The 27,958-nt window shown below is 41.5% G+C and overlaps 1 protein-coding gene across 3 annotated transcripts in view; it reads left to right on the top strand.

Annotated features, from left to right (window-relative positions):
* The window catches only part of N4BP2 (NEDD4 binding protein 2), a 62,421-nt gene that overhangs the window by 21,005 nt on the left and 13,458 nt on the right, over positions 1-27,958 (top strand). Inside the window, exons 5-15 of one of the 3 annotated variants that reach the window (XM_067531132.1) lie at positions 1,709-1,833; positions 3,004-3,092; positions 6,467-6,543; positions 7,788-7,943; positions 18,274-18,401; positions 18,504-20,633; positions 22,533-22,618; positions 24,477-24,522; positions 25,609-25,829; positions 26,096-26,119; positions 27,424-27,542. In XM_067531132.1, coding sequence (XP_067387233.1) covers positions 1,709-1,833; positions 3,004-3,092; positions 6,467-6,543; positions 7,788-7,943; positions 18,274-18,401; positions 18,504-20,633; positions 22,533-22,618; positions 24,477-24,522; positions 25,609-25,829; positions 26,096-26,119; positions 27,424-27,542 — 3,201 coding nt within the window. Of the gene's footprint in view, positions 1-1,708; positions 1,834-3,003; positions 3,093-6,466; positions 6,544-7,787; positions 7,944-18,273; positions 20,634-22,532; positions 22,619-24,476; positions 24,523-25,608; positions 25,830-26,095; positions 26,120-27,423; positions 27,543-27,958 lie in introns of all 3 variants that reach the window. The other 2 variants (XM_067531130.1, XM_067531131.1) reach the window with 2 other exon arrangements.

Below are 27,958 nucleotides of genomic sequence, written 5' to 3'. Positions count from 1 at the left end.
CTGTGGAAATCTCTGGTCTGTTAAGTTCAATTTATACCAAATAAGTGGTACATCATAAACTTGAGAATCCAGCCCTTTGTTTTTAGTGCAACTTCCAGAAAGCTTTTGATAGTTACTTTTAATATACATATAGTAGTCAATTTCAGATATGTAGATATGTCATATTGCCAATTATGCAAAGTTTTAGTGTATGGGACTGTTGATGCAGAAGCATGTCATTATATACAGATATTTATACTTCTATTATTAGGTATTTTTTAAATTATATTTTCTCCTTCAGGATTATTTTTCTTTCACTTGCCTTTTTTGCTGTTAAGTTAGTCTTTAATTTCTTTTCTTTTACTCTATAGCAGCGGTTCTCAACCGGTGGTACGCGTACCACCAATGGTACTTCAAAGAAGGCTGGGTGGTACGCGAGCCGTACCGCGCCGCCGAATCCGTCGCCGGAAGTGCCCACCCACCCCCGGGAAACCCTGCTGCCGAAAAGGGGCAAACGGCAGAAGAGTTTCGGCAGAGGGCATTGTTCCCCCCATGTAACCCGCCACCGCTGAAAGTCCCCCCGCCGCCGCCGTGAAACCCCGCCACCGCCGAAAGTCCTCCCCCCTTTTTTTCCCCGAGTGGTACTCGGGTCAGGTACAGTCAGGTCAAGTACCACTTGACCTGACTGTACCTGACCCGAGTGGTACTTGGGGAAAAAAAGGTTGAGAACCGCTGCTCTATAATATGAATTTCTTCCCTGTTCCTCTTAGATATATTTTTACTCCAGACTATACTTCTCTGTCTTTTATCTATTTATTTCAATTACTTTTTAAGTGTCACCTTTCCTTAAAAATACTTGAGGGGGTCCTGTCATTCCCAAACAGGCTTCTCCTGCACAGAATAATTGGGATGCATGAATTGCCTGTTCATTCTTCCAGCAAGGCATGGGGTTCCCCCCTCTACCACTGCCTAGAAGAAATAGGGGGATTCTACCTTCAAAACCAGTGAGTTCCCAGAATTTACAGAGGCTTTGTCCTTCTCTACTCCCTCCTGTTCTTCCCTCCAAAACCTCCCCTCTGCTTCTTAGCAGCAAGAATTGGAGGAGCCACATAACTAGGGTTTTTCCCAGCAGCTGCTATCATTGATGACCAAATGCCCATAACATCCCCATTAGAGGGTGACAGTTTTGTCGCCTACCCTCTCCTGTTGGATGAATCCCCGCAGATGTGTTTGTTCCTTGTGCCCTTGGGAATGAAACAGGACACATGTGGGCAGGAGTCAGTAAACCTACCACTGAGACGCATCTACTACTGGTTTGGAGGGTATGTTCCAGGTAGGTGGGTGTCCACATACAGCACTCTGCATATTGCACAAGAAGAAATTTTGAAGGAGCCTAAAGCACACTCCCTTTTTCATGGAAAGTGCTAGAGGATCTTTAATATCCATTAAGAGAAAACAGTACTTCAGTTAGAAAGGTCTTGTCCAAAAAATCTGTACACAGTAGACTCCATAAAACTTAATTTTTCTGCAGTGGAAGAAAAGTAGGTTGAGAAAACCCTGCTAGAAATGAAATCTGGTCTTTAGAATCTGAGGCTTAGATCACTAAGGTGTTCTCTGTTGTGTATCTTATATAAAACCAAAAGGAGTTAATATTTGGTTTACATATATTGTTGATAAAGGGGACAAAAATTGGAAAAATGTATTGTTTTATCTTTGTGATATTTCACAGGACTTTGCTTGAGGATAACCCAAGTGGAATCATTCTTAGTACTGATGATTACTTTTGCAAAAGTGGACAATATCAGTATGATGCAAATTGTTTAGGAGATGCACATGAGTGGAACAGGAAGCGAGGTAAGAACTATATAGGGGATTAGGTCAACTGCTTGCAGATTGCTGAAAGCTATTAAAAAAGCAGGCTTTCTTGTAATTGTATCCCAGAACGAGCTTTACTCCCCTTTTAGAGGTACACATTTTAAATAATATTGACAAACACAGGACTCCAGAATGGCCTATCTAATGTGTTGTTTGCTAACAAATGTCCACTTCTGCACTGAAGGATTTATTTTTTCCTGAAATTACATCAGGGTATATATGCTGCATTAGATTCTGCTTATTGAGTGGTAATCTGTGCTATCTTGCTATCTCTCAGGACGATTCCTTCCAAGATTAAGATCAATAATCATTATTTGCACTTAAATGCCTGGCATGACAGTGGATGTGTTACACATATGGCACCATCCAGATCTTTTCCCTGCCTTTGAACTAATGCTCTTCATAGAGCACTAATTTATTGACAAAAATTAGGAAACAAACAAAAATAGAGGACACCAGTAAAAGGTGATTTTTACCAACAAAATATTTTTTTTCTGTTTCTCCTCCTGAAACTCTCCACAAAGCAATTATTTTCAAGCTTTTATATGCTAAATTTAAACATGATCACATTTTTGCAGCCACATTCTAAACTTATGCAAAAAAGTGGGTTTATAGGAAAAGTACTCACTCAACAGTAACTCTGGTTGTGCAGGCTACTTTAATACTGCCTACTGTTTTTTTTAAAAGCAGCTGATAAACATTTTATTGTTGTGTGTAAAACAACAATAATTTTTTTGATTTTTCATATTTTATACAGTTTACACAGAGTGGACTTATCTTAAGACTGTTATAAAGCCAAGAATTTTGTATGCAACAAAGAAGTCCACTTTAAGGTGATCATGTAGTTTTTAGTATAATTTACTGATTAGTCATATTGGTGCCTTATACATCTGCATTTCCATTCCTTTGTTATCATATATATATATTACTTCAATGTATAGTACAATGCAATTGTAGTTTTTATGTTTGAAGGGTGGGGAATTTAAATAAAAAATGCGTTGGGGGCAGAGAAATCAGATGCCAAAAACAGTTATTTTGGCAACTAGTTAAACATGGTTTGTTTAAAAAAATTAAAATAAACATTAGATGTCCATTTTATTAGCAAGAAATTAACCATAGTTTGTTATTTTATGTGTGTGTATCTTTCAGCCGAAGAAGCATTTGAAAAGAGAATCTCTCCTATAATAATAGACAACACAAACATACAGGCATGGGAGATGAAGCCGTATGTTGCTTTGGTTAGTATGATAATTTGAGTGATATGAAAAGAAATTGATAACCAACCTGAGAACATTTTAAAATGGGGTTAAAGGGCTCAGTCCAGCTTCTGTTTGATTTCAACAAGAATTGGATCGAGCCCACAGTAAAAAAAAAAAATGTAAAAACGGTACCATATCATTAAATATTCTGCTTTGTGCAGACCTGAGTGTTATATCTACTTACTTGACTGACACATCCAAATGTTTTGTACTGCAACGCAAATATACATTTTGAAGAATAAGATGGATTCTGTTCTTCCTTATGCATAATCAATAACACCATCAGCTCGTTTTTCTTACTGTTTATATTAGCTGGTGCTCTACAGAAAGCAAAGAATATAGTCCCTGCCTCATCCTAAATTTGACATCCACTACAGTTCAGCGACATAGGCCTCCCTCTGTCATTTGGTGCTTAACAGGCTTTTATTTGATGGACTACCGATAAGTTTTGCATAAGAAGTGTGTCTTAAATACTGATTTGAAAATCAAATTGTCCTATAGTGCTAAATTTCAGTTAGTTGAAATATTTGAAAATAAATATATTCTGCAACTGGAAATCCTAAGTGTTTAAGTAACAATATTACAGGGTATTAGGACATAGGTGAGCCTACTTATAAAGCTTTATATATCTTCTATAAATAGTTATGAAACACTGCTAGCTCAGCTGAAGGCCGCATACATGAATCAAACTTTATGTTGAATGATATGACTGATATTTAGTTAGTCAGAATCATGCAGCTGTAATGTTTGTTAGTGATACATTTTTCTTGTAATTTGTGGTTCTGAGATTGACTTTTCTTCATCTTCTGATCCTTTCGCTCCCAGTTCTGTGAGGTCCTGAGTGCCATTAATGCCCATTGGAGTACATTCTCAGCTGATATAAGTTGTCATAGCTCCATGGTGGAGCGTGAACAACATACATCATCTGAGGATCTGCTCCATTTTCTTTATTGGGAATTGAGGGATCTCGGCCCTTTGCAGCAATAGTGTCTTAGGGCTTGCCTACATTTAAAATGCTACAGCTGCAGCTGCTCCATTATAGCGCCTCAGAGTAGATACCAACTATACTAATGAGAGGGATTCTCCCATTGGCCTAGGTAATCCACCATCACGAGAGGCCATAGCTAGGTTGACAGAAGAATTCTTCTGTTGACCTAGCTACAGCCTCTTGGGTGGTTTACCAGAGGAATTCTTCTATCAACCTAGCGCTTCCTACACAGGGACTTAGGTCAGTTTAACTACTCTGGTCAGGGCTGGGGATTTTTCCTGAGCTACGTAATTATGCTGACCTAATTTTGTAATGTAGACCAGGCCTTAGGAATGGCAGAAATTCACAGTACTCTTCTGGTCCTTCTATATTTGGAGCCCACTTCTGTGCAAAGCTTAGATCAATAATTTCAAACCTGCATGGCTGTAGGTAGGCTCCTAAATGCATTTTTAAGCTTTTTAACAAAAAGTGGTTTCTCTCTTCTTTTTTACCCCCAAGGATGCTGTGCATATGGAACACACATTTTATTTCTTAGATTGAATTTAATTTTAAAGTAACTCAACTTACTGAACCATTTTACAAGATTCACTATTAGAACTGGTCAGGAATTTTCAAACCAGACATTTTCTGGGGAGGTTTCTCAGATCCAGGATGGATATTCTGATTAAAACTCTTATTTTTCATTGTTCCATTTATCACTCTGATTTGTGGTTTTTGTAAGATACTTTACATTTAAAGAGATGCTTTCCAATCCATATATTAAGGAAGCTCTCTTATGCCTGTTAAAAAGAATACCAAGGGGTGGAAATGTTCTCTTTGCTTGGAACTCCCACTTCTGCTATGGCATTGAGATCTAGTTTTAAAGAAAGGAATCCATGTCAGTAGTGAAAACAAAACAAACTGAACCTGCCAATTAGAACTCATTGTCAACTTTGTTGGCAGCCTCAGCCAAGACACCGAGAGTTGAACTGGGATGAGGATTGATCTGTTTTCTTACCCTTAGAGATTTTCATCCTAGTCTGGGAAAGAATTAGAACCTTCTGCTGCCACTTTCTGTATTATAACTGATTTTGTTGATAAATAGAGGACGTAACTGAGCAGTACTGTCAGGCTGGTACTTTTCAGAACAGTAAATTAACTTAAAAATAAAAAGTAGGTCTCGGGATTTCTCTGTGCATAAATGCCCTTGTAGATATAAAAGCCCTTCTTTGCTCAAATGAGATGAACGTAGGATTGAAGTGGTTAGTGAAAAATATTCTACCTTTGTTGCATAGAATCATAGAAATATAGAGCTTCAAGGGACCTCAAGAGGTCCTCAAATCCAGCCCACAGCATGTGTGATGGACAAGTGAAAGGTGGGACTTTGTTCAGTATTTAGAATATTTTGATGAATAGAGTCTAATTTTACATCTGGTCATAGCTACAATGTTAATTTTTGGAAAGTTTTTTAAAAAGTACTTTTGAGTGCCATTAGTTCATGGCTATCTTCTTAGTAGTGCTGCACACTGCATGAAAGTACAAGGAAAAGACTTAGACCCTGTCTACACTTACCTCCAGGATTCGGTGGCAGTCGACGGGAGTTACGCAAGCTATGCAAAAAACTTGTATAACTCCAGTCGACTTCTCCGCTTCTCTTCTGCGCGCCATCTTCACTGCACTGTGCCGACAGGACCCGTGTTCCCATCGACACAGCGCTACGCCACTTGTGAAAGTGGTCTTAGTACGTCGATTTCTGGATCGACTGAGCGGGTCTTCACTGACTGCTCAGTCGATCCAGAGAAATGGATCTGACGGCGGCGACTTTGCTGCCATCAGTGTAGCCGTAGCCTTTAAGTCCTGTTTCCCAGAAAATGCTTTGGTATGTCTCCATGGCAATAGGCATGAAGATAGGAATGGGGGACAGTCACTTCCTGAGTGATTTCTCTTGGTTAAAGAAGATTTGTTTTTGCTTTGAGAAAATACCACATAGTATTCTAGAAAGAGAGAGAACTCCATGCTTGCAGCTAAATGAAATAAGAAAAAATTAAAAAAAGGAAAGAAATGGTATAAAATACTGAGTTTTTGGGGTTTTTTTAGAATGTTGCCTGGACAAAACTAAATTAGAACAATCATCTGTGGTTGAGATGATGACACATTTAATTAATTTTAATGGAAGATACGTATCTAAATCACCTAGATTGCTTTGAAAAATTCCTATCTGTGTATCCAGAAATGAAGCATGGTACATGGTTAGTGTATTTTTGGAGTATGTAACTTGTTTTGTAAAATGGGAACCATATATATCTCTGTTTTGTACATTGTGTGCTCTTTCATGGAAATATGACATCATTGATGTATTTTCTGTTCTGTTTGTATTGTTATTCAGTCTCAGCAGTACAAATACAAAGTCATGTTCCGAGAGCCTGATACTTGGTGGAAGTTTAAACCAAAAGAACTTGAAAGGTAAAAATGCTGCAGAAGATGTTGAAGTAGACTGAAGTTTCACTTATCCTATTTAAAATAACTTTTTTTTTTTTTTTTACCTTGACAATGGTCATTGAGGCACCAAAACATCAGTGAGCCCTTGTTAATAATGAAATAAGCACCTGATTAACTTATTTATTTTAACTGTTTTGCTTACAAATTTATTATGTTTAAGATTTCAGATAAGGGTTGAGAAATTGCTTTATCGTTTTATTTTGTTTAATTTTATATCCAGTTTCAAAATAAATTGGCTAGCAGCCAGAAAGACACCTTTAGTATTTCCATAACACTTTAAATCTTTAGAAAGCTGTGCAAATGTTTATTCCTCTCTAAAATATCCCTTGGAAATCCAGGCACAGAGATCCAATAGGACCCCTGGAAAGCATCCAAGGTTTATCCTGTCGTGCTGGGTCTGTTCTTGTGTCAAAGTGATCTGTTTCACTGTTGACCTACCTGATTCCAAATGTCCCTCATATCTTATGCACTAGAGCAGCAGTCACTTCTTGATGTGAGCAGGAAAAGTTCCTGTTGACAAGCTCTTTTGAGCCACCAGTGGAAGCTTGATTACACCTTTTCCTAGGCATTACCATGTGGGTTGAACACACAGCTGATGCAGCTCTCAGATGGTGGGTGCTTATGGGGATCCTTCTGGAGAAGCTGTGAGTTGCTTTCCTTCATGAGGTGTTGGGCACCACCATCTCCTGCTGCTAGGGCTTACTTGGGGACTTCTCCCCTGCCCTCAGCCCCAGTTCCCCTCTGCTTGCCATGCTGGCCAGGATTTACATACCCTATCTCAGATCACTGACAAGCAAATTGCTTTCTGGGATGTAACAAAATCAGTACAAAATCCTACTCAGAGGCATAAGACACACATAAGACAAATGGCTAGAAGCAGGCAGATAAGGATAGACAGCTATGTTTTCTTTCCAGTCTGAGAAGTTCTCAATTGAGCCTATTTGCTTAGAGGAAGAGGACTGGGTGCCAGAATCTGGGTGCAGTTTGGCTCTCTGCCTGCCTAACAGAAGTGAAACACCCAGCCTCTGGTTTACAACATCCCAGAAAGTAGTTTAAGAGAAATTTATTTTTAGCCTAATTCTTAGGTTGAATATTAAGTAAAACTAGAAACATAACATCATAAAGAAAAATGATTCCGTCTTTCCGTCCATTTTATTTGAGTATTAAAATCTGGAATGTTTCTTTTTTTATCTTCTTTTAATCTCTAGGCGAAACATTCATGGTGTATCTAAAGAAAAGATCAAAAGAATGTTGGAGCGATATGAACGTTGCCTTACTGTTAACTCAATCTTGAATTCTACAGTCCCAGACAAATCAGAAAAAGCTGATTGGGATGGAGATACTTGTCAGAGGGAAGGTTATCGGTAAGACTTACTTCCTCTATATTCTTAAATACAAAACTTTGTTAAAAAGAGATAAGATTGGAATTGTGTAACAGTGGAATCAGGCTAACTCCTCCTAATCCAGAACTGCTCCAAAAAAAATAGCTTAACAAAAAATTTTCAGTTTTAAAAGATTAAGAATTTTAGACGTGAACAGTTAAGGGAATCGGCCATTCTTCTTCAAGTGCTTGCTCATGTCCATTCCAATGTAGATGTGTGTGCGCTGCGTGCACCGTCGCTGGAAGCTTTTTCATAGTGGTACCATGCTGCGTCTGCTCTAGTGCCTCCTGGAGTGGCCCCCTCATGGCATGGTATATAGGCAGCTGCCACCCCCTCAGTTCCTCCTTTCCATCAGAGATGGTCACTGGAACGCTGTTCTTCTCTTGATCTGCAAGTGATGTGCCTCAGTGGTTGTGCCTGTATTTAGATGTAAATAATTAATAGAATGTAAATAGTTAAATAAATTGAGCTTAGATTAGTTTTAAGTATTTAGGATCCCTGCCCAGCAAGATTAGCCCACCTGGGACACTGGGGTATGCATTGATCCCAGGGCTTCAAACAGTGTGTGACTTGCCCAAAGAAGATACTGGTAAGTGACCCACACAACAGCTGCCTGAAGTGCTTGAGAGAGGAACACATTCCAGTGAAGTGTCGAATTTGTAAGTACTTCAGGCCCAGGACCAAAAAAGATAGAGACAGTAGACTAAAGTTCTTCCTATGGAAGCTGAACTTCGCCCTGCGTCGGAGCGCCAACCAGACCTGGTACTGAGCATCTTCTTGGTTAGGAGCACTCTGGCCTCCATCAGAGAACCACAAAGGAGTCAGATATCCCCGGCACCTAAGACCACCCAGCACCATGACACTTTCCCGGTGGCCAGAAAATTGGCACCATCGGCGCGGCACCATTCTCCATCACCAGTGCCGAAGAAGAAGCCGAAGAAATCTGACCAGGGATGCTCCCCAACAAGAAAGAATATGGAGAGAGTGAGATCTGCAACAGACCACTTTCAGATGGCTGTCAGCCAGCTGGCGTCATTGAGTCTGGTGCGCATGGACTCCCCGCTGAGGGTGAGTCATGAAGAAGATTTGACCCTGGTGGCACCATTAGCACCAGAGGCATACGAGGAGTCTCTTGACCCTCCTGGCACCTCCATCTCCTTTGAACCATTGACCCCAAGAGACAACTCTGATGCAAGAGGGGCCTCACAGAGCCTGGCCCCAGCCTTGGGCAAGCCGGTGATGATGGCAAGGCACCAATCCCCATTGCAAGCTTTGATGCTGCGACAACAAATGACAGTACAGCGCTGCTCCACGTCACCCAGAAATGACTCCTCTGGTTCAGTATTCCAGACAGTTTTGTACAGGTCACAGTGGAACATGTGACGAGCAGGTCAGAGATATGCAGCAACATCCTGGGGCCTGTCCCACCAGCCTGTCCCCCCACCCAAAGGCAGATGCCTCCTCAGTGGCCAGTGAGGACAATCCAGGCCTTTCAAGGTTCCCACACAGGTCACTCGTATTCGGCGCCCTCTGAGGCGAGAGTGCCTCCTCCTCCCCCATTGGAGAGGGGCTCAGTGCCAGAGATGGAGGTGACTGGTCCGTTGTACCCCCACGGGGGACCCGCCACCATTGGAGGAGCTCCAGGGCCCCAAGACAGTCCAGGCCACCTTGTCATCCTTGCCAGATGAAGCCATTGCTGATACGTTCATAGCTCCAGTGCAGGACATTTACAAAGCCCACCAGGCGCTCTTAAAGAGAATGGCCCAAAACCTCTGCCTGAAGGTGGAATAGACTGATGACTTTGCTCCGGCCTTGGTGGACATGTTGACATCCCCTGGGTCAACAAGGGCAGCCTTGCCCCTCAGTGAGGCCATCTCAAAGCCAATAAAGGGCTCGTGGCAAACTCCCGTATCCCTTCAGCCCACAGCAAGCAGATTGAGAGGAAGTATTTTGTACCCCCAAAAGGTTATGAGTATTTGTACACGCGCCTTCTCGCAGGTCCCTGGTGGTGGCTTCAGCCAATGATCAAGAGACGCAAGGGCAACAGGGTCCATCTTCAAAGGCTAAGGAAGCCAGGAAAGTGGACCTGCTAGGAAGGAAGGTGTATTCCATTGGGGGGAGCCTCCGATTCAGGATATCAAACCACCAGGCCTTCTTAAGTCACAACTTTAATCACAGCAGTGCTGATGAGACACAGCTCCTGGTTCCAATCTTCAGGCCTGCCCCACAAAGCACAGCTGACTGTGCAGGACTTGCCATTCAAAGGTAACTCCCTCTTCTCTGGCCAGACGGATGTGCAGCTTCGTAGTCTGAAGGTCTGTCACGCCACCCTAAAATCTCTGCTCCTCCACATGCCAGTCCCATCCCAGAGGCACTTTAAGCCTCTCTCTTTGGACTGTTTCTAGCCACCACAACAAAGGCAGGACCTGGGGCTGCAGCAAAACAAGGGCTTTAGGAGGAGGTGCCCTCATCACTCCATGTCAGGCTACTGCCACAAGGCAACCTTTGGGCCCTCAGCAGAACTTTTGAAGGTATGATTGAGGGTGATGCACCAGTCCAGAACTTGGATTTTACCCCTATCTTTGGAAACTGTTTATCTCACTTTTACTGGGCATGGGTCAGCATCACCTCAGATCGCTGGGTGCTCCGCATGGTAGAAGTGGGATACACACCCTTCAATTCTCATCTTCCCCTCCGTCCCTTCTCCCTTCCCTGTCCCTCTTCAGGGACCCTTCTCACAGAGACTTCTAACCAAGGAAATGCAGTCCCTCCTAAGGCTGGGAGCGGTGGAGGAGGTTCCGATGGAGCTAAGAGACATGGGGTTCTATTCATGCTAAATTTTGATCCCGGAGTCCAACGGAGATCTGACTTATACTAGACCTGTGAAACCTCAACAAGTTCATGAAGAAACTGAAGTTCCACATAGTCTCCCTGTTCTGAGTCATCCCTTCTCTAAATCTAGGTGACTGGTATGCTGCCTTTGACTTAAAGGACACATACTTTCACATATCAGTATTCCTGGGCCACAGGAAGTACCTCTGATTCATCATAGGTTACAACCATAATCAATTCACAGTGCTACCCTTCAGCTGGTCTGCAGTGCCAAGAGTATTTACGAAGTGCATGGCTGTGGTGGTGGCTTCCCTCAGGAAAGCAGAAGTGCAAGTTTACCCATACCTGGATGATTGGCTGATCAGGGGCTGCTCCAGAGAACAGGTAGAAAGGTATGTAAGACTTGTTCAGTCCACTTTCTCGAACCTAGGGCTCCTGATAAACGAGCAAAAGTCAACGTTCTCACAAGTGCAGAGGATAGAATTTATAGGGGTGGCCCTCGACTCGACCTGGACCAGGGACTACCTCCTGGAGAGTCATTTCAGAGCCATCAAAGCCCTCATAAATGGTTTAAGATCCTTTCCCATCACCACAACAAAAAACTGTCTGAAGCTTCTGGATCACATGGTCTTTTGTATCTACATGGTGCAGTGTACTCGACTCAGCATGGTCCCCCTCCAAGCATGGCTGGCATCGGTATACACTGCAGACCATCATCCTTTAGACAAGATGGTCACAATTGTACTGGCAGTCATCCTCACCCTGCAATGGTGGCTCAACCAGGAAGCGGTGTGCAGGGGCGTCCCCTTTTCGAGACCAGTTCCGTTGATGCCATTGGTCTCCAACACTTCAGACATGGAACGGAGAGCCCACCTAGGACTCCTCAGGACTTGGGGCTTAGGGGCGCCAGACAAACTGACCCTTCACATCAGTGTCAGAGAGCTGAAGGTGGTAAGCTTATGTGACAGGTGTTTCATTCCCACCTGTGGGGCAAATGCATCTCCGTACTCACAGACAATACTACAGCAATGTTCTACATAAACAAACAGGGTGGAACCTCTTCCTCCCCTTATGCGTCTATGGGATTACAGCATAGTTTAGTCCATTCACGTGGTGGCATTTTACCTGCCAGGCTTGCAGAACAAGCTGGCAGACCACTTGAGCAGATCTTAGGTCAATCATCACGAATGGTCTATTCGCTTGGATGTCCTGAATGTCATTTTCCAGAACTGGGGATTTCCCCAAATAGACTTGTTTGCAACCAGGCTCAACAGAAACGTCCCTAGTTCTGCTCATATCTGGGACACAGTCTGGGATTCTTCTCTGACGCCTTTCTTCTTCTCTGAGGGAAGATGTCTGTTTTATGCCTTCCCTCCAATGGCCCTGGTCCACAGGGTGTTGCTCAAGATTAGGAGGGACAAAGTGAGGATGATTCTGATAGCTCTGGCATTGCTGTGAAAACGTTGGTTCTTGATTCTCCTGCACCTGTCAGAGGACAAATCTATCAGCCTACTGATGCTCCCGGACTTGATCGCACAGGACCATGGCCGTCTGCTTCACCCGAATCTCATGTCACTGCACCTGATGTCGTGGAAGCTTCATGTATGAGCGAGGTTGTGATGCTTTTGTGCAGATACTTCTTATGAGTAGAAGGAAGATGTCAAGCAGATCGACATATCTGGTGAAATGGAAGTGACTCTTGTTGTGTGTATCAAGGAAAGGGGTCCTACCTAACGAGACACCCTTGCCTTTTATCCTGAACTGTTTGCTCTACTTGAAGAAGGAAGGCCTTGTGGTATTGTCCATATGAATTCACCTGACTACGATATTGGCTTTCCATCCACTGGTAAATGGCCAACCAGTGTTTGCTAACCCGATTTGCTCCTGGTTTTTAAGGAGCTGAAGCATTTATATCCCCAGGTGCATCAACGTCTGCCTTTCTGGGACCTCAACCTGGTGCTATCAAGGCTCATGGGGCCCCCATTCGAGCCTATGACGACATGTTCCTTTCTCCATCTCCCTTGGAAAGTAATTTTCTTAGTTGCCATTACTTTGGCTAGGAGGGTTTCAGAGATCAGGGCCCTTACCTCCAAACCACTATATGCTGTCTTCTTTAAGGACAAGGTGCGACTTTGACCACATCTGTCCTTCCTTTCTAAGGTGGTTTTGTACTTTCACAGTAACCAGGTTATTTTTTTCCTCTCTTTTTTTTTTTTAACCCAAAGCTGCACGTTTCCAGGGAGAAACAAAGGCTTCACTCTCTGGATGCTAGGCTTGCCTTGGCTTTCTACATAGAGAGGACAAAACCATTTTGAAAGACCACTCAACTCTTTGTGGCAATTGAAGGAAGAATGAAAGGGGATCCAGTCTTGGCTCAGAGAATCTCCTCATGGATTACATCATGCATATGGACGTGCTATGATCTGGCAAAGGTTTTGCCTCCTCACCTAATAGCGCATTCCTTGAGATTGCAAGCTTTGTGGTACAGGTCCCAATTCTGGACATCTGCAAGGTGGTGACTTGGTCATCCATACACATGTTCACTACATCCTATGCCATCATGCAACAGGCAAAGACTTATGCTACCTTCGGACAAGCAGTCCTATGGTCTTTATCAACGTGGAACTCTAATCCCACCTCCTAACTCACAGTTTGGGAATCCCCTACATTGGAATGGATATGAGCAAGAACTCGAAGAAGAAAAAATGTTTACTAACCTTTCTGTAACTGTTCTTCAAGATGTGTTGCTCATGTCCATTCCAAAACCCACCCACCTGACCTCAGAGTAACCAGCAAGAAGGAACTGAGGGTGCGGCAGGTTGGCAGCTGCCTATAAATTGCACAATGAGGGTGCCACTCCAGGAGGCACTAGAGCCGACCCAGCACGTACCACTAGGAAAAAGTTTCCAGCAATGGTGCATGTATTGCATGCACACCTACATTGGAATGGACATGATCAAAACATCTCGAACAACAATAGCTATGGAAAGATTAGTAACTGTTTTTTCTCCATTTCTTTGTGATACATTATCAGTCCATTATATTATCGCTGTCCACTAACATTTTGTCCTCTTGTTTTCTTCTGTACTAGAAGTATGCTATTCAGTGTACAGTATAGATTTTTATACACTAGCTTCAAATGTGTAATAAAGTTAAAAGGAGCATAGTCCATTCTATGTAAACACATAGCACTGCATTTTGCACTTATAGAGTGGGTTATTGGTGGAGCAGATGATGATTTTTATGACTAGAATTGGAGTGATTAATCTGTTTGATATTATGGAATATATTTATTATATGGAGGCTTATGCGAGTATATGTAGACAGAGAGTATATTTCCAACTGTATTTTGTAAGCAACTAACATCTGTAGTGTAGTGAATAATGTAAAATATGTTTAAAATATCTTGGAAATGAATCCCTTGAATAAAAATTCCTTGAATAAAATCATAGGGACTTCAAGAGGTCATCTAGTCCAGCCCTCTGTGCTGAGGCAGGACGAAGTAAACCTAGACCGTCCCTGACAGTTGTTTGTCCAACCTGTTCTTAAAAACCTCCAGTGAGGAGTCCACAACCTCCCTTGGAAGCCTAGTCCAGAACTTAAATATCCTTATAATTAGAAAGTTTTTCCCAATATCTAACTTGAATCTACCTTACTGCAAATTAAGCCCATTCTGCTTCGAATGCTTGCTCATGTCAGTTCCAAGTATGTGTGCGTGCTGCATGCACAGTTGCCGGAAGATTTTTCCCCTAGTGGGATCCATAGGGTCGGCTCTGGAACCCTGGAGTCGCGCCTTCATGGCACTATATATAGGGCCCTGCCGACCTCCCGCCTCTTCAGTTCCTTTTTACTAACCGTGACGGTTGCTGGAACAGTGTTCTTCTGTTGCTCTGCAAGTGCTTTCCTGAGTGGTTGTGTTGATTTGTTACTTGTTAATAGTTAAAATAGTTGAATTAGTTTATAGTTAAGCAGGGTCCTAACTACTCTACCTACACTTATCAAAGTCACTTCCCCTTTCCCAGGGTCAGGGCATGCCTTGTTCCCATACCCATGTTCCTTGTTCCCTCATACCCATGAGCGATCCCCATATCACTTGTCTAAAGTGTCTTGGAGAGACCCGTCAAAGGGATCGCTGTAAGATCTGCAGGGGATTCTGCTGGAGGACAAAGATGGAGAAGAGTTGGAGACTAAAGTTAATTTTAGTGGAGGCAGCTCTCTGACCATCCTCAATGCCGAGCCTGGCTGAACCGACACCTAGTACATTGGCTTTGGTGCAGAGCGTGCCGATGTCCTTAAGGGAGATGACACTGAGGAAGGACTCTGTGGCTAGATACCTTCAACATTGTCACGGATCACTGGCACCTTGGGACACCTCATGGATGTGGCACCATTTGCAATCTCTTATATGGAGAAAATGACAGACAGGGAGTGCTCACTGACGCCCAAAACAACTGGGCGTAGGCTTGAGCGGAGTGTGACCTGTGTCAGGCCACTCAAGTACTGTAACCTTGGGTGCAGTACTGTCAACTCTGGCCTCAGGGGGAGGAGTCCATCGAGTCTGGTGCCCTTGGACTCCCTGCCCAGGGTGCGCCGTGAGGAGGATTTACAGTTCTCTTCCACGTCTTAGACCTTCGAAGCAGTCAGGAAAGTGATAGAGAGCACATCACTGCCATCCCCTCCCCAGCACAAACGTGGTCTGTGCTCCAGACCACTGGTATCGAAAAAGCACATAGGGGAAAGCTGTCTATGATGCCGCGGTCACCCTCTCCCAGGCACTGTTGGGAACTGCACTGCCTTGGTCCCCATGAAGCAATTTCTCAGGCTTCGACTTTGAAGAGGAGCCTAATTCTTTTAGAAGAAGCCGGTACTGGTCAGAAGGGCTGCACCAGAGGATTGAGGCTGGTCAGTCCTTCCCCATGTCTTGACCACCACAGTGGCAGTTGCTTGCTCAATGGCCGTTTCGGACCCTGTGGGTGTTCCACCAGGCTCAGGGGTCACACTCGGGATGGTCTCTATCACTCCACTTTGGAATCAGGCATCAGCCACCTCATCGGTGGCTACCATAAGCACCAAGCATGACGCTGAGCCCAATGTCGATACCAACACCGCAAGACCCTTTAGGGGCAGAAGGTCAAGAGCAATCCCTTGGCCCACTCAGAGCTTCATCTTCTTCGTCCCCAGACGAAACAGTCGCGGATTTGTCAGCGGCACCGATTGTGGATGATAGCAGGGCAAATCAGGAGCTCTTGAGGAGAATGGTACAGCATTTGGAGCTTCAGATTGAGGAGGTCTCCAAGTGCACAAACCCTATGGTGGACCTTTCATCTTAGACTGTTACATCTGAAGCAGCAAGGGCTATCAATGTCATCCATCAAGGTTCATCTGGCTGCAGTCTCAGCATTTCATCCCTGGGTTGCAGGCTGTTTGGGCTTCACCAACCCCACGCTGGGGTGTTTTCTTAAGGTCTAGATAGGTTATACCCTCAAACACATCAGCCTATTCTCCAATGGGACCTCAGCTTCATACTTTCAAGACTGATGGGTCCTCTGTTTGAACTTCTAGCAACATGCTCGCTTCTGTATCTATCATGGAAGATAGCTTTTCTACTGGCCATAACTTTGGTCAGGAGAGTCTCGGAACGCAGGGCTCTCATGTCTGAGCCTCCTTATATGGTTTTCTACAAGGACAAGGTTCAGCTACTCCTTCATCTGACTTTCCTTCAGAAGGTGGTGTCACAATTCCACACAAACCAGGATATATTCCTTCTGGTTTTCTACTCAAAGTCACACGCCAAAAGCTGAGAGCAGAGGCTGCCTTCTCTGGACTTTAGATAGATGGGCTTTGGCTTTTTATATCAAGAGGACTAAACCCTTTAGGAAAACAACGCAGCTCTTCGTAGCAATAGCAGGCAGGATGAAAGGCCTTTGAATATCATCACAAAGAATCTCTTCATGTCTGGATACAAGATGTGATCCATGTTCTGACTTGGCAAAGGTATCTGCCCCAGCACTGACAGCTCACTCCACAAGGACAAGGACAGAGGCATCCTCAGCAGCATTCCTCACTTAGATCCCAATCCAAGGCATTTGGACACCTGCGATGTGGTCATCTAGCACAGTGTGCTGCAAAGGTGTGACTGTTCCGCAACACTTCAGAGTCGATGTTGCATTTGGTAGGGTGGTGCTGCAATCCACAGGTCATTGAACTCTGACCCCTCCTCCTATGGATCTTCTTGGGAGTCACTTGGAATTGACATGAGCGAAAATAGTTACTTACCTTCCGTAACTGTTGTTCTTTGAGATGTGTTGATCATGTTCATTCGAGGACCCACTCGCCTACCCCTCTATCGGAGCCAACCGGCAAGAAGGAACTGAAGAGATGGAGTCAGCAGGGCCCTATATATGGTGCCATGAAGGTGTGACTCCAGGGGCTCCAGAGCTGACCCTATGGATATCACTAAGGGAAAAAACCTTCCAGAAACTCTGCATGTGGCACATGCACCTACTTGGAATGGACGTGAGTGACACATCTTGAAGAACAACAGTGAGGGAAGGTTTTTAATTTCTTGTCCTACCTTCAGTGGATATAGAGAACAGTTGATCAGTTTTCTCTTCATAACAGCCTTTAACAAACTGAAAGACTGTTATCTTTATTGAATTTCATCTTGTTGAATTCAGAACAATTCTTAATTTGTCATGGTCATTTTGAATTGTAATTCTGTCTTCCAAAATACTTGCATCCCCTCTCAGTTTATCAGCTAATTTTATAAGCATACCCTCCACTTGGTTATCCAAATCATTAATGAAAATAGGGAATAGTACTGGACCCAGGACCAACCCCTGTTCTCCGATTTTTAACAACAAACCATTAGTATCTACTCTTTGAGTGTCATCTTTCACGCAGTTATGCACCCATCTTAAAGTAATTCTATCTAGACCGCATTTTCCTAATTTGCTTATGATCGTGTCATGGGGGACTGTGTCAAAAGCCCTACAAAAATAAGATATATCATGTCTCCTGCTTCCTCCTATTCATGTTTTTGACAAATCCATGCTGGTTATTTCTATAACTCTATTATCCTCTAGGTGCTTAGCAAATTGATTGTTGAATAATTTGTTCCAGTATCTTTCCAGATGTTGAGCTGATAAATTAACCTGTTTGCTCAATAATTCCTTGGATCCTGTATGTTCCCCTTTTTAAAGATAGGTAAGGTATTGGCCCTTCTCCAGTTGTCTGGGACCTCACCTGTCCTCCATGAATGCTTGAAGATACTTCTTAACTGTTCCGAGATTTCTTCAGCTAGTTCTTCAAGTATTCAATATGAATTTCACCAGGCTCTGCCGGCTTGAATAAATCTAACATATCTAAATATTCTTTAACCTGTTCTTTCCCTGTCTTGGCTTGCATGCCTTCCACCTTATTAGTATTAATTGTTTTACATTTTCTTTAAATGTGTTCTGTTTAATTGTTTGTCTTACAGACAGAAAGCGGTACGTGCTTATGTGAAAGAGGAGAGAGTTTTTGCTTCAGCTTCAAAACATCCTGAATTAGCTGAAGAGGAGAAGCATGCATCTGCTACATCTTCAGCACTAGAAAATAACTTAGCAGGTAAATATTTTCAGAAAGAAGAAAAGGAAATTGAAAATAATATAAGAGAATACAGTTCTGAGAATAGCATTATTCAAGATGGTGTGGATATCTTTTTATCAGATTATGAAGAAAAAGAAGTGCCTTTGGGGAAAAAAGCTGTAAAGATAGAAGAAATGTATAGAATTACTGAAACAGAAACTAGTAAAACTGACATGGTCAGATCTGAAGAAAGCACACACTTGCATTTCTGTTCTTGTGAATGTGTTCAAGAACATAATGACAAAATTCTGGAAGTTCAAACTGAAGATCATTACAATGAAATAGCAGAAGAACCAGTATTAACACATGGAAATAACATTATGGAACAATATGATTCAGCTTTGGATGTAACAGTGAGGCCAGAATTATTAAACTTTCTGGGTGATTGGCCTGTAGAACAAACAATAGGGCAGAGAACCAAAAGGACTAGAAGAAAAGAAAAATCTTCTATGAAGAGTGATAAAGAGGATAAAGCAACCAGCCAGTGTCCTCCTAATTCACGCAAGGCACAAGTGGGCCTGGCAGATATTCAGCAGGAAGTACTGCCTAGTGAAAAAAGGCAAAGGGAAGAAAATTTAACTTCTGACTCTTTGTGTGTTGTTGATGCAGATAACATTTCCCCAGAATTGCAAATGGTGGGAGACTGGCCAGCTGTGAGTTCTTTACAGCAGAGGCAGCATAGATCAAGGAGAATATCAAAGATAAGTCTAAGTGAATCTGATGAAGCTGGAAATAGTAAATGTGATATACACAAAAATGTTCTTGACACAGTGGACGTGCTTCATGGAACATCTGTGAGCACTGAAAAGCTGCAGGACACAGATAAATCAGATTCTCAAGAATCCGAAAGAGTAGCTAGTAAAAATGTCAGTGAGAAAAAGCCCCAACAAAATAAAAGAACACGGAAGCATCATAAATTAGCCCTCACATTTACCAACAACAGTGTGGTCCTCTCCAAACCAGAGGAACAGTTGTCTACACTCGAAGAGAAACCAGAAAAACACATCCATAAACAACCAAGCAGGTATTCGCAGACTGAGCCACAGGATTTTGCTCTCTTATGGAGATTAGAAAGGAAAATTATTATTTCTGAGAATACCAAAGTATTACATGGTAGATTAGATGCATTCAGACCAAAAGACATGGATGCCGCTTCAAGTTCTCAAGAAAAAATACCCTATAGAGTTATGTATGATAAAAGCACGTATGTGGAAGAGAGTGAACTTATCAGTATTGATGAATCTGAAAATCTGAATATTCTTTGTAAGCTGTTTGGGTCCTTTTCATTTGAAGCGCTGAAAGACTTGTATGAAAGATGTAACAAGGACATAGTCTGGGCCACAGGCCTGCTATTGGATGCTGATGAAAAGTTGTGCAAAGGCGAAGACATCGAATGCTTGCAGGAGGCAGGAACTGAGCCAGCTGCCACAGACCTTGATTTTAAGGCAAATACAAACTATGGAGAGAATCTTAAAAATTCTAAACAAACCAGCCAGATAATTGGAACTGATGGTATCACCCAACTTTCAGAAAACAATGTATCTGTGTGTTATGCAGAGAGTGAAAGTACAGACATACTTGAGACAGATGCTAAAATATCTGACTCACTAACAAGACTTTCACTGAGTGCTTCAGTAAAACTCAAAAATACTAATGACATTGCTCCCAGCACTCAGGCAGAAGATTCAGGAACAGATATGATTAAGCAACCTATTTCAGAGACACAGAAAATAAACTTAAAGGCAAGGAGACTTGTTAATGAAATGGATGAGAAGCCAGTGGTGTCACAGCTTGATGTGGGCTTATGTCTACCTGTGACTTTACCTAATGTGTTTAACACTGCTCTGACCATCTTGAAACCCAAATTAAATAAGGAGGTGGACAATAAACTTTCAGAGACATATCAAGAGAGTTCCAAAGTAAATAACATGACTATTCCATTGCTGCAAATGGATCAAGCACCTTTGAAGGACTATGCAAATGACCAAGGAGAACTGGAGATCTATAAAGAAACTCAGGGGAATCCTGTGATTTCAATTGAATGTGGTAGGGAAGAAAGGAAACCTAATAGGGATGAAGGTAGAACCACGATAATAAACCCTACACCAGTATCCTCTAGATCCATGAATATAAGTTGCCTAGAACTGGCACTACCTCCCGAACTGGCACTTCAACTGAAAGAACTATTTGGGCCTGTTGGCATTGATTCAGGTAAGGACATGACAAATTATTAATAAAATATATAAGTAATGTAGTTCTTTAAAATTGTCTTTTTTAATTCTTTTATTATGCTTTTGTGGAAACGCATTCATGGAATTCCTCATGATGATGTGATGCTGTTCAAAGGCTCTTGTTCATTTAGAACTGAACTGAACCAGAACATGACCTAAAATATAGCAGCATTGATAGCTGTCATCCCTTTTAAATTCTTTGTCTCTGCCCACATATATACTTGAAGAGTACTGCAAGAAAATATTTCCACTTGTCTGGCTTGGAGCAAAACCTACTTTCAGTCTCCAGGGTGGAGAGGTAGATGATGAGGAAAAATATTTGATTGATTGGGGAAAGGAAGAAAAAGAGAACCTTTGAAGGTATAAGTAAATGGGGATGGGAGAGGCCATAGTCAGAAATCAAAGAAAATTTGAGAGAGAGAAAATAAGCTGAAATATTTTTTAAATGAAAAATTCATCTGAGAGAAAACATGCATTGAAAAAACCTGAAGCTGCATCAGGATATAGAATGAAAAGGAGAGAGATCAAAAGAAAGGGAAAAGAAAGGGAAAAAAACCCAAAATAATCTACATCAAACATAACAGTTGACTGGGGACTGTTGTGCCAGCCAGAGTGACTACAGTTCATAGTGTCGCACCAGGCATTGTGTACTGAAGTTCTCAGATCTGGCTCAGTCCTGCAAACCGTAAATCTCTGAGGCTGCCCCCCAGGTAGTACAAGGCAGGCTTAGGGCATTCATCCCTTCATGGGTTGATGGAGAGTTTGTGAGCATGTGTCCATCCTGGCAACATGGCTGAAGAGCATGCAAACACCCCTTTTGAATATAATGAATGACTGAAGGAAGGCCAGATCTTTATGAGATTGTGATATTTGGCACAAAATCAAACCATTTTTATGCTCAGCATTTGGTGCTGACTGTGCATATGGAATGCCTCTAGCCACTCCAAGTCTGCCTGTGAGAGGGTCCAGGTTTTCTGACCTGTATAATAATACAGGTAGTGCACAGGTTTGATAGATCCAGAACTTGTTTGAAAAAACAAAAGGAGGTATAGTAATCTTTGAAATTATTTTTCATAAAGTTCACTTGATATAAAATTCGGAATCTATGATTTTCATTAATGGGTTTGGCTGTTAGCGCAAAAAAAAATTCTTGTTTGGGTAAAAAAAGGGGGAGGAGGGACAGGCAGGCTTACTGTTTCTCAGATCTGTCTCCCTTTCTTTGCATGCTGTAAATCATCCTCCTTTTGTTTTTGAGAAATTGACAGGTGTAATAGTAACAGGTAGATGTGCCAGGGGAAAGATTACATTACGCGGTTACCATGGTCACTTTTGCTGTCTGACTAGTGTAGAAAAGGATTCCTGGCTTTTATCCTTCCTAGGGAGGATGCTTCTCTAAATTGGGCATGATGCAGGGAATGATGTGGGCATTAATGCCTGGTGTATTCTTATGCAGGAATGATTATCCATGGAGAGGGATTAAATAAGGGAAAAAAGCAGCTTCACAATTGGTCACAAGATTCAGAGTTAACTGCAAAGAAGTTAAATGCAAGGATGGACATATAAAAGATTAAAAACATTATAAAGGTATAAAAGACCCAGTCATTCAAATAGTCAGGTTTAAACAAGATGTGATTAATATTAACTTGCCCTGTCCTGCCCCTTACAGATTGAGTGTTGGTTTATGAATCCTGTTGGATGAGGGCTCAGAACTCAGTGTTTTTTTTTATTTAACTTGACAAGTCACTGCAGTTTTCAGACATGACATTTTTATGCAAAATTTACTAAATGCAAATTAATTAGTGATAATCCACAGTGCTATATTTGGTATGACTAATTTTTGTACAGTGCTTTAATGAGTATATTTTCTTTCTTCCATAAGGATCACTAACTGTTGAGGATTATGTGGTTCATATAGATCTGAATCTGGCCAAAGTGATTCATGAGAAATGGAAAGAATCTATTATGGTTGGTAGGCTTCTTTCTTATAAGAAGTTACACTTGGGCTTTATCAGTCTATTTGTTTCTCTTTATGCATTTGTCTAAATATTTATATAAGGTATTTTATATATTTACTGGGACAGTGAAAGAATATTATCTGTACTGTGTAAAACACATATAGAGTAGGTGGACATATAGCATAGAGGAAATAATTTTAGTTATATATAAGGCTAAGATTTAGTCATGGGTGTTTTTAGTAAAAGTCATGGACAGGTCACAGGCAGTAAACAAGAATTCATGGAAGCCTGTGAGCTGTCCCTTACTTTTACTAAAAATAACCATGACAGAATGGATCTGATGGGGGATGAGAGCTGGAGCCCTGCTCCAGGAGAGTAGAGCATCATGGGGGGCTTCAAGCTTTGGGGTCTGTTTCCCCCCACTTGCAGCAGCTCAGAGCTGTGGGGCCCCGTCGCCTGGGATCAGCCGTGACCTGGCTTGGGGCTACAGGCTGCCCCCACCAACCATGGAGGCAGGGAGCTGTGGTGGATCGGAGCTCCGGGACTGGTGGCTCACAGCTCCAGGGTCCCCCTGCCATCTGGGGCCACTCAGAGCAGTGGAGGGCCGCTCTGAGTATCCTCTGCCATCCACGGCTTAGCTCAGAGCTCCAGGGTCTCCCCGGTGCCCAGGGTCCCTTGCCGCCTGCAGAGGCTCGGAGCTGCAGGCTCCTTCCACCACTCACGGCGTGAGGGAGTTGCAGGGTCCCCCTGCCACCCATGACTTGGAGCTCCAGGCCCCCTCGATGCCCAGGGCCGCTCGGAACTGGGGGCGGGTGGTCCTGCTGTGGCTTGGAGCCTCCAGGTCCCTGCTGTTCACAGAAACTGGGAGCTCCAGGGCCCCCATCAGCAGACAGCTCCAGCCCCGCCACTGGGAACTGAAGGGGAAAATGTCACGGAGATCTCTGGAAGTCACGGAATCCGTGATTTCTGTTATCTCCATGACAGACTTGCTGCCTTAGTTTATAGTGTCTCCTGCCCCTGCAACAAATAAAACTCAAATGCAATATGATACCAATCTCTTAAAATACAAACATAAAAACAAAGTATGGAGTCTAATTTCAAAATGGGCATCAGTGCTCCACTGTGGTATTTCTAAAAATAAATTTTTGGTAGGAAGGAGAGGAAGAGGAAGAGGAAGTCTTTGACATTTTTCAGATCTTGGCAGGGATAAGATAAGGATTTTAGGGAAGAATACATTTCACACCATAAGACATACCATAGCAAAAATTAGATTCGTTATGGAAAAAAAGATGATTAAACACAAATTTTCACAAAAAGATCAGTTAATATTTAATCTTTTATTATGTATTGCCCATTGTTTAAACAGGAATTTCAAAACCATCCACCAACAATGACATTTTACCTTAAAAAAGCCTTGCTTTAATTCTTTAAGACGAAGTCTCAGTGCACATTATCTATTATGTACAGAAAACAATTTTATTTATATTAACTAATTGAGAGAGGTTATCTTTCTTATAGTCTCATGTCATCATAAATTCAGCCAGAGTAAGAAGAAAAACTACCTCAAACTGCATCTTATATTTTGGTACAGTCTTCCCTTGGTTTGTCTAATCTTTAATTTAATTATGAGATCTGATTTGATATCTTAGCAGTACTCTGATCTGTCACATGAAAAATAGTATTGTTTTCCAAACTTCTTAATGTATTTCTTATTTTAGATATATACATGTACATTTTGTTTTCAAATAAAATAGTTTAAAGTTTGAAACCTGTTCTTCTCAAAGGTAACATTTGTTGAGTTAACATTAGGAGGAAACCAATATCTGTGGTTCACTAACTTGCATAATTTTTTCAATATTTGTATTTAGAAGCGACAAAGAAAAGAAGATGAATCTTATAAGTTGCTTATGGAAGGTACAATATGCACTTCCCTTAAATTACTGTAAAAACGCTCAGTTTTCAAAAACTAAAATTGTAGTAAGATTAAAAAATTGCAAATTGTTGAAAATTGACTGTTTCATATGTTAAGATCAGCTTGTATTTAGTGGACTTGATGTACTACTCACCATTATCTTATAACAGTAGCAGTGGTAGTAAAAATAAACAAACCACTGATGTTAGCAATAGTATTAAAGCATTCTGACAATTGGATTTTGTCATGTCTACCTGGGATCAAAATGCACAGAGGGTGAAATTGTGTCAGAGTCTGCATGGATGTTCAAAGGCTTGCTACAATCTCCCTGGTTAGAAGAGGCACTGATCTGGGCGAGTGCTACAAGTGGGGCTACTCTTCTGCAAGGGGGAAGGGGCATGGCCTTGGTGATCGTCCCATCCTTTCACCCTGTCCCAGCCTGGGGGTAATGCATGTGACCTTCTTTCAACTGGCGATGGATCTGCTAATCAACCATTCAGTCTCTCAGCTGCCCAAGAAGAATCCTTTCTCTGCAGCAAAAAGCACCCTCTTCACTCACCCACAACCTGGACTGTGACTTCAAGCCACAATTTGGTCCTTAGACTTAAAACAGTTTTTGCCTGATGGCTAATAGTTAATTGTGCCATTAACATCACAAGAGAAACATACGACCAAATAATTAAATATCTGTTCATAAGTTGTGGTTGCAAAATATACACATGCACACAGAGAACTGTTGAGTGTAAAAAATCCCACATGTTCATATGCAGTTATCTATTTGCAGGTGTTTGTTAGGTTCCAGCATTTAAAAATTCAGTCTGGATTGTCACTTTTTTTACTAGTTAGAAGAAAAATGAAGCTTGATAGAGTTTGGGGGAGAGGAGGAAAATGTAAGCAATGTATATTATTTTTGCTAAAAAATAGAAATTGCTTAAATAAAATTAATTATTAATTATAAATGAATTAATAAAAATTTAGTAAGGTGAAATGTATTTTAATTACTTATGGCTTTGCTTAAATTAAATAATTGAGTTTTTCATTTTGTCACCTTCAAATTTTTGTTGCTTTTGCACTGTTTGACCAATTAGAGCTAGATGACTCCAACACAATCTTATCTCAGAGCACAGACAGTAAATTTCATGAGAAGAAAATGATCTGGGCCTCTCAATCATCAACAGACACACACAGCGAAAATCTAGCAACATCAGAAATTTTCCCTTTTATGGATCACTGGAATGCACAGACTCAAAGAGTATCGCTCAGAGAAATAATGTCCGAAGAAATAGCCTTACAGGAGAAACAGGACCTGGTATGAATATTGCTACATTTCATGATGTCTAAGTTGAATCAGACTGATTTTTTTCCCCCCCAGTTTGGCTTCTATAGTCACCTATCTTTGCACAGGCGGATTAGTGCTGGGTTTCTGAGTTAGATGGATGTTAATGTTAACTAATTTTATTAATGGTTCGGTGATAGGTAGAGTTTACTTAAGGTGCTAGATGAAAGCAAGTTGATATTGATTTTAAAATAAATCTGTCATTTGAAAGATTAATATCTTAATTGTTTCACAAACAGATCATGCTACATCTCAATGTACAGGTTAGCATTTGTATTTGGTTGAGCTGCATTTTTGGTTGTTTACTTTTAAAAAAGTATTTATCAAATTGGTTTCATGCATTCTTTGTGCACCAATTAATTGCCATGCTTGTTCAAAAAAGACTTAATTGCTTGTGATACTTTTTAAAAGAACCCACAACATTCCATGCAGCTGACTCATTTAAAAGGTACTTCAGATGCAATTCTTGCTCAATGTTGCAAACTCTTCTTATTCCCTAAAGTTTTGTTCTTCTCTATTTTCCTAGTTTCCATTTAGTTTTCCCCTGTTCTCAGTTTGGAGCTTGTAATGATCTAACTGATGTGTGTGTGTGTTACTCCCCTTTAATGGATGCAATGACAGACTAGTGCGATTATATCTTTCTTTGTAATTTGTTGCCCTTAAGTAGTTGTTCTAAAAATAGAACCCCTATTTCTATTGACATTGAAGTTCAAATACTATAAGCCTATATTTTTGAAGCAGAGTGTTGTGGGTTCTTTTCCTTATGCTTATATGTGGCTTACTGATAACCCTGCTGTCCACAGACTGATTTCAGCTTGGAGTAAACTGGCTTGGTTTTGTTTTGGTCACCTTTCTTATATGAGCACTGGAATTATCAGCTTTATTTATTTCAGTTTATAATTAAAGACCAACCTGTCATGTCCTTTAGGTCAGTGTTTCTCAATCTTTTTGTTACCAGGAACTGGCTTGCTGCTTTCCTAAACTGTGTCAGGGAGATCTGAGTGACTGGCACCAATAGTTGAGAAATACTGCTCTAGATGACTTCAGAAATTTGACTACGTTATATAACGAAACAACCGACTACCTGCCTCAAACCAAAACCAATTATTTCCCATCATCAATAAAGCAACCGTAGCTCAACCCCAGACACTCAATATACTCCTTCCCCAATTGCCTGAGGAAAAAAGATGGGCTTTGCAATCATGCCTTGGAATGTTAAGGAATCTGGATATATTTATACACCAGCGGAGTAGCAATTCCAAAACTTGAAAGCCCCTCTTGAAAAATACCTTGCTATCTGCCTTCTCTCAGTTTAAATTGATGGAACACTACCAATGATTGCAGATTGTGGTAGTATCACACTATCTAACATGCCCACCCCAGCTTTCTGTGCACCAGATGAGAGTGCATGGCTGATGCTTATATGTAATTAAAATCTTTAGCACCATAGGTAATGAATAATTTTTTTTGGTCATAACAAATTAGTTACATTACTGGATCAGTTTTATGAATGTAGATTCCTCAAATGATGATTTTATCATGTCACTTACTTTGTTTTCTGGAATAGAAACGTGTTCCTTCCATGGCTAAAAAAGACTGTGCTGCCAAATTGAAGGAGAAGCAGCTCTTTGAAATGTTCCCAACCATAAACCAAAACTTCTTAATGGACATCTTCAAGGACAACAAGTGAGAGATCTTTCCTTTGTAAAATGCTGCATAGTAAGAACATACAGTAAATGGTTATTCTGTCCCAATTAAGTGCCCGAAAAGTTAAAACTTTGCTAAAGAATGGTTCTATCCAAGATAACAAAAATAACTTTAGCTTTAATTAAAGGCCAAACTTGATGGTCCTTAACAGCAAAAGCATTTTTTTTCTCCAAATTTATACATGTTTTTTCACTTGTTCTAGTCTTTAATTACTACTTTGAGAAGAATTTTCTCTCATTCCCATTTATTACTTTCCTTGAGTGATGTTGACTGACTGGAGCCACTTTCTATCAATGGTTCTGCTAATTCAAGGAGCAGTCATCCTAAGAATTGACTTGGAAAGATTGGCAAGTAATGAGAACGGTATTATCAGTGAGCATGGCACTCAACCAGAG

This window comes from Emydura macquarii, unplaced genomic scaffold, assembly GCF_026122565.2.
Source record: "Emydura macquarii macquarii isolate MOO-44397 ecotype Brisbane River unplaced genomic scaffold, CSIRO-AGI_Emac_v2 contig_3128, whole genome shotgun sequence".
NCBI classification, from domain to species: Eukaryota; Metazoa; Chordata; order Testudines; family Chelidae; genus Emydura; species Emydura macquarii.
The sequence above is the reverse complement of the archived record's forward strand: the minus strand, read 5'-3'. Positions and strand labels throughout refer to the sequence as shown.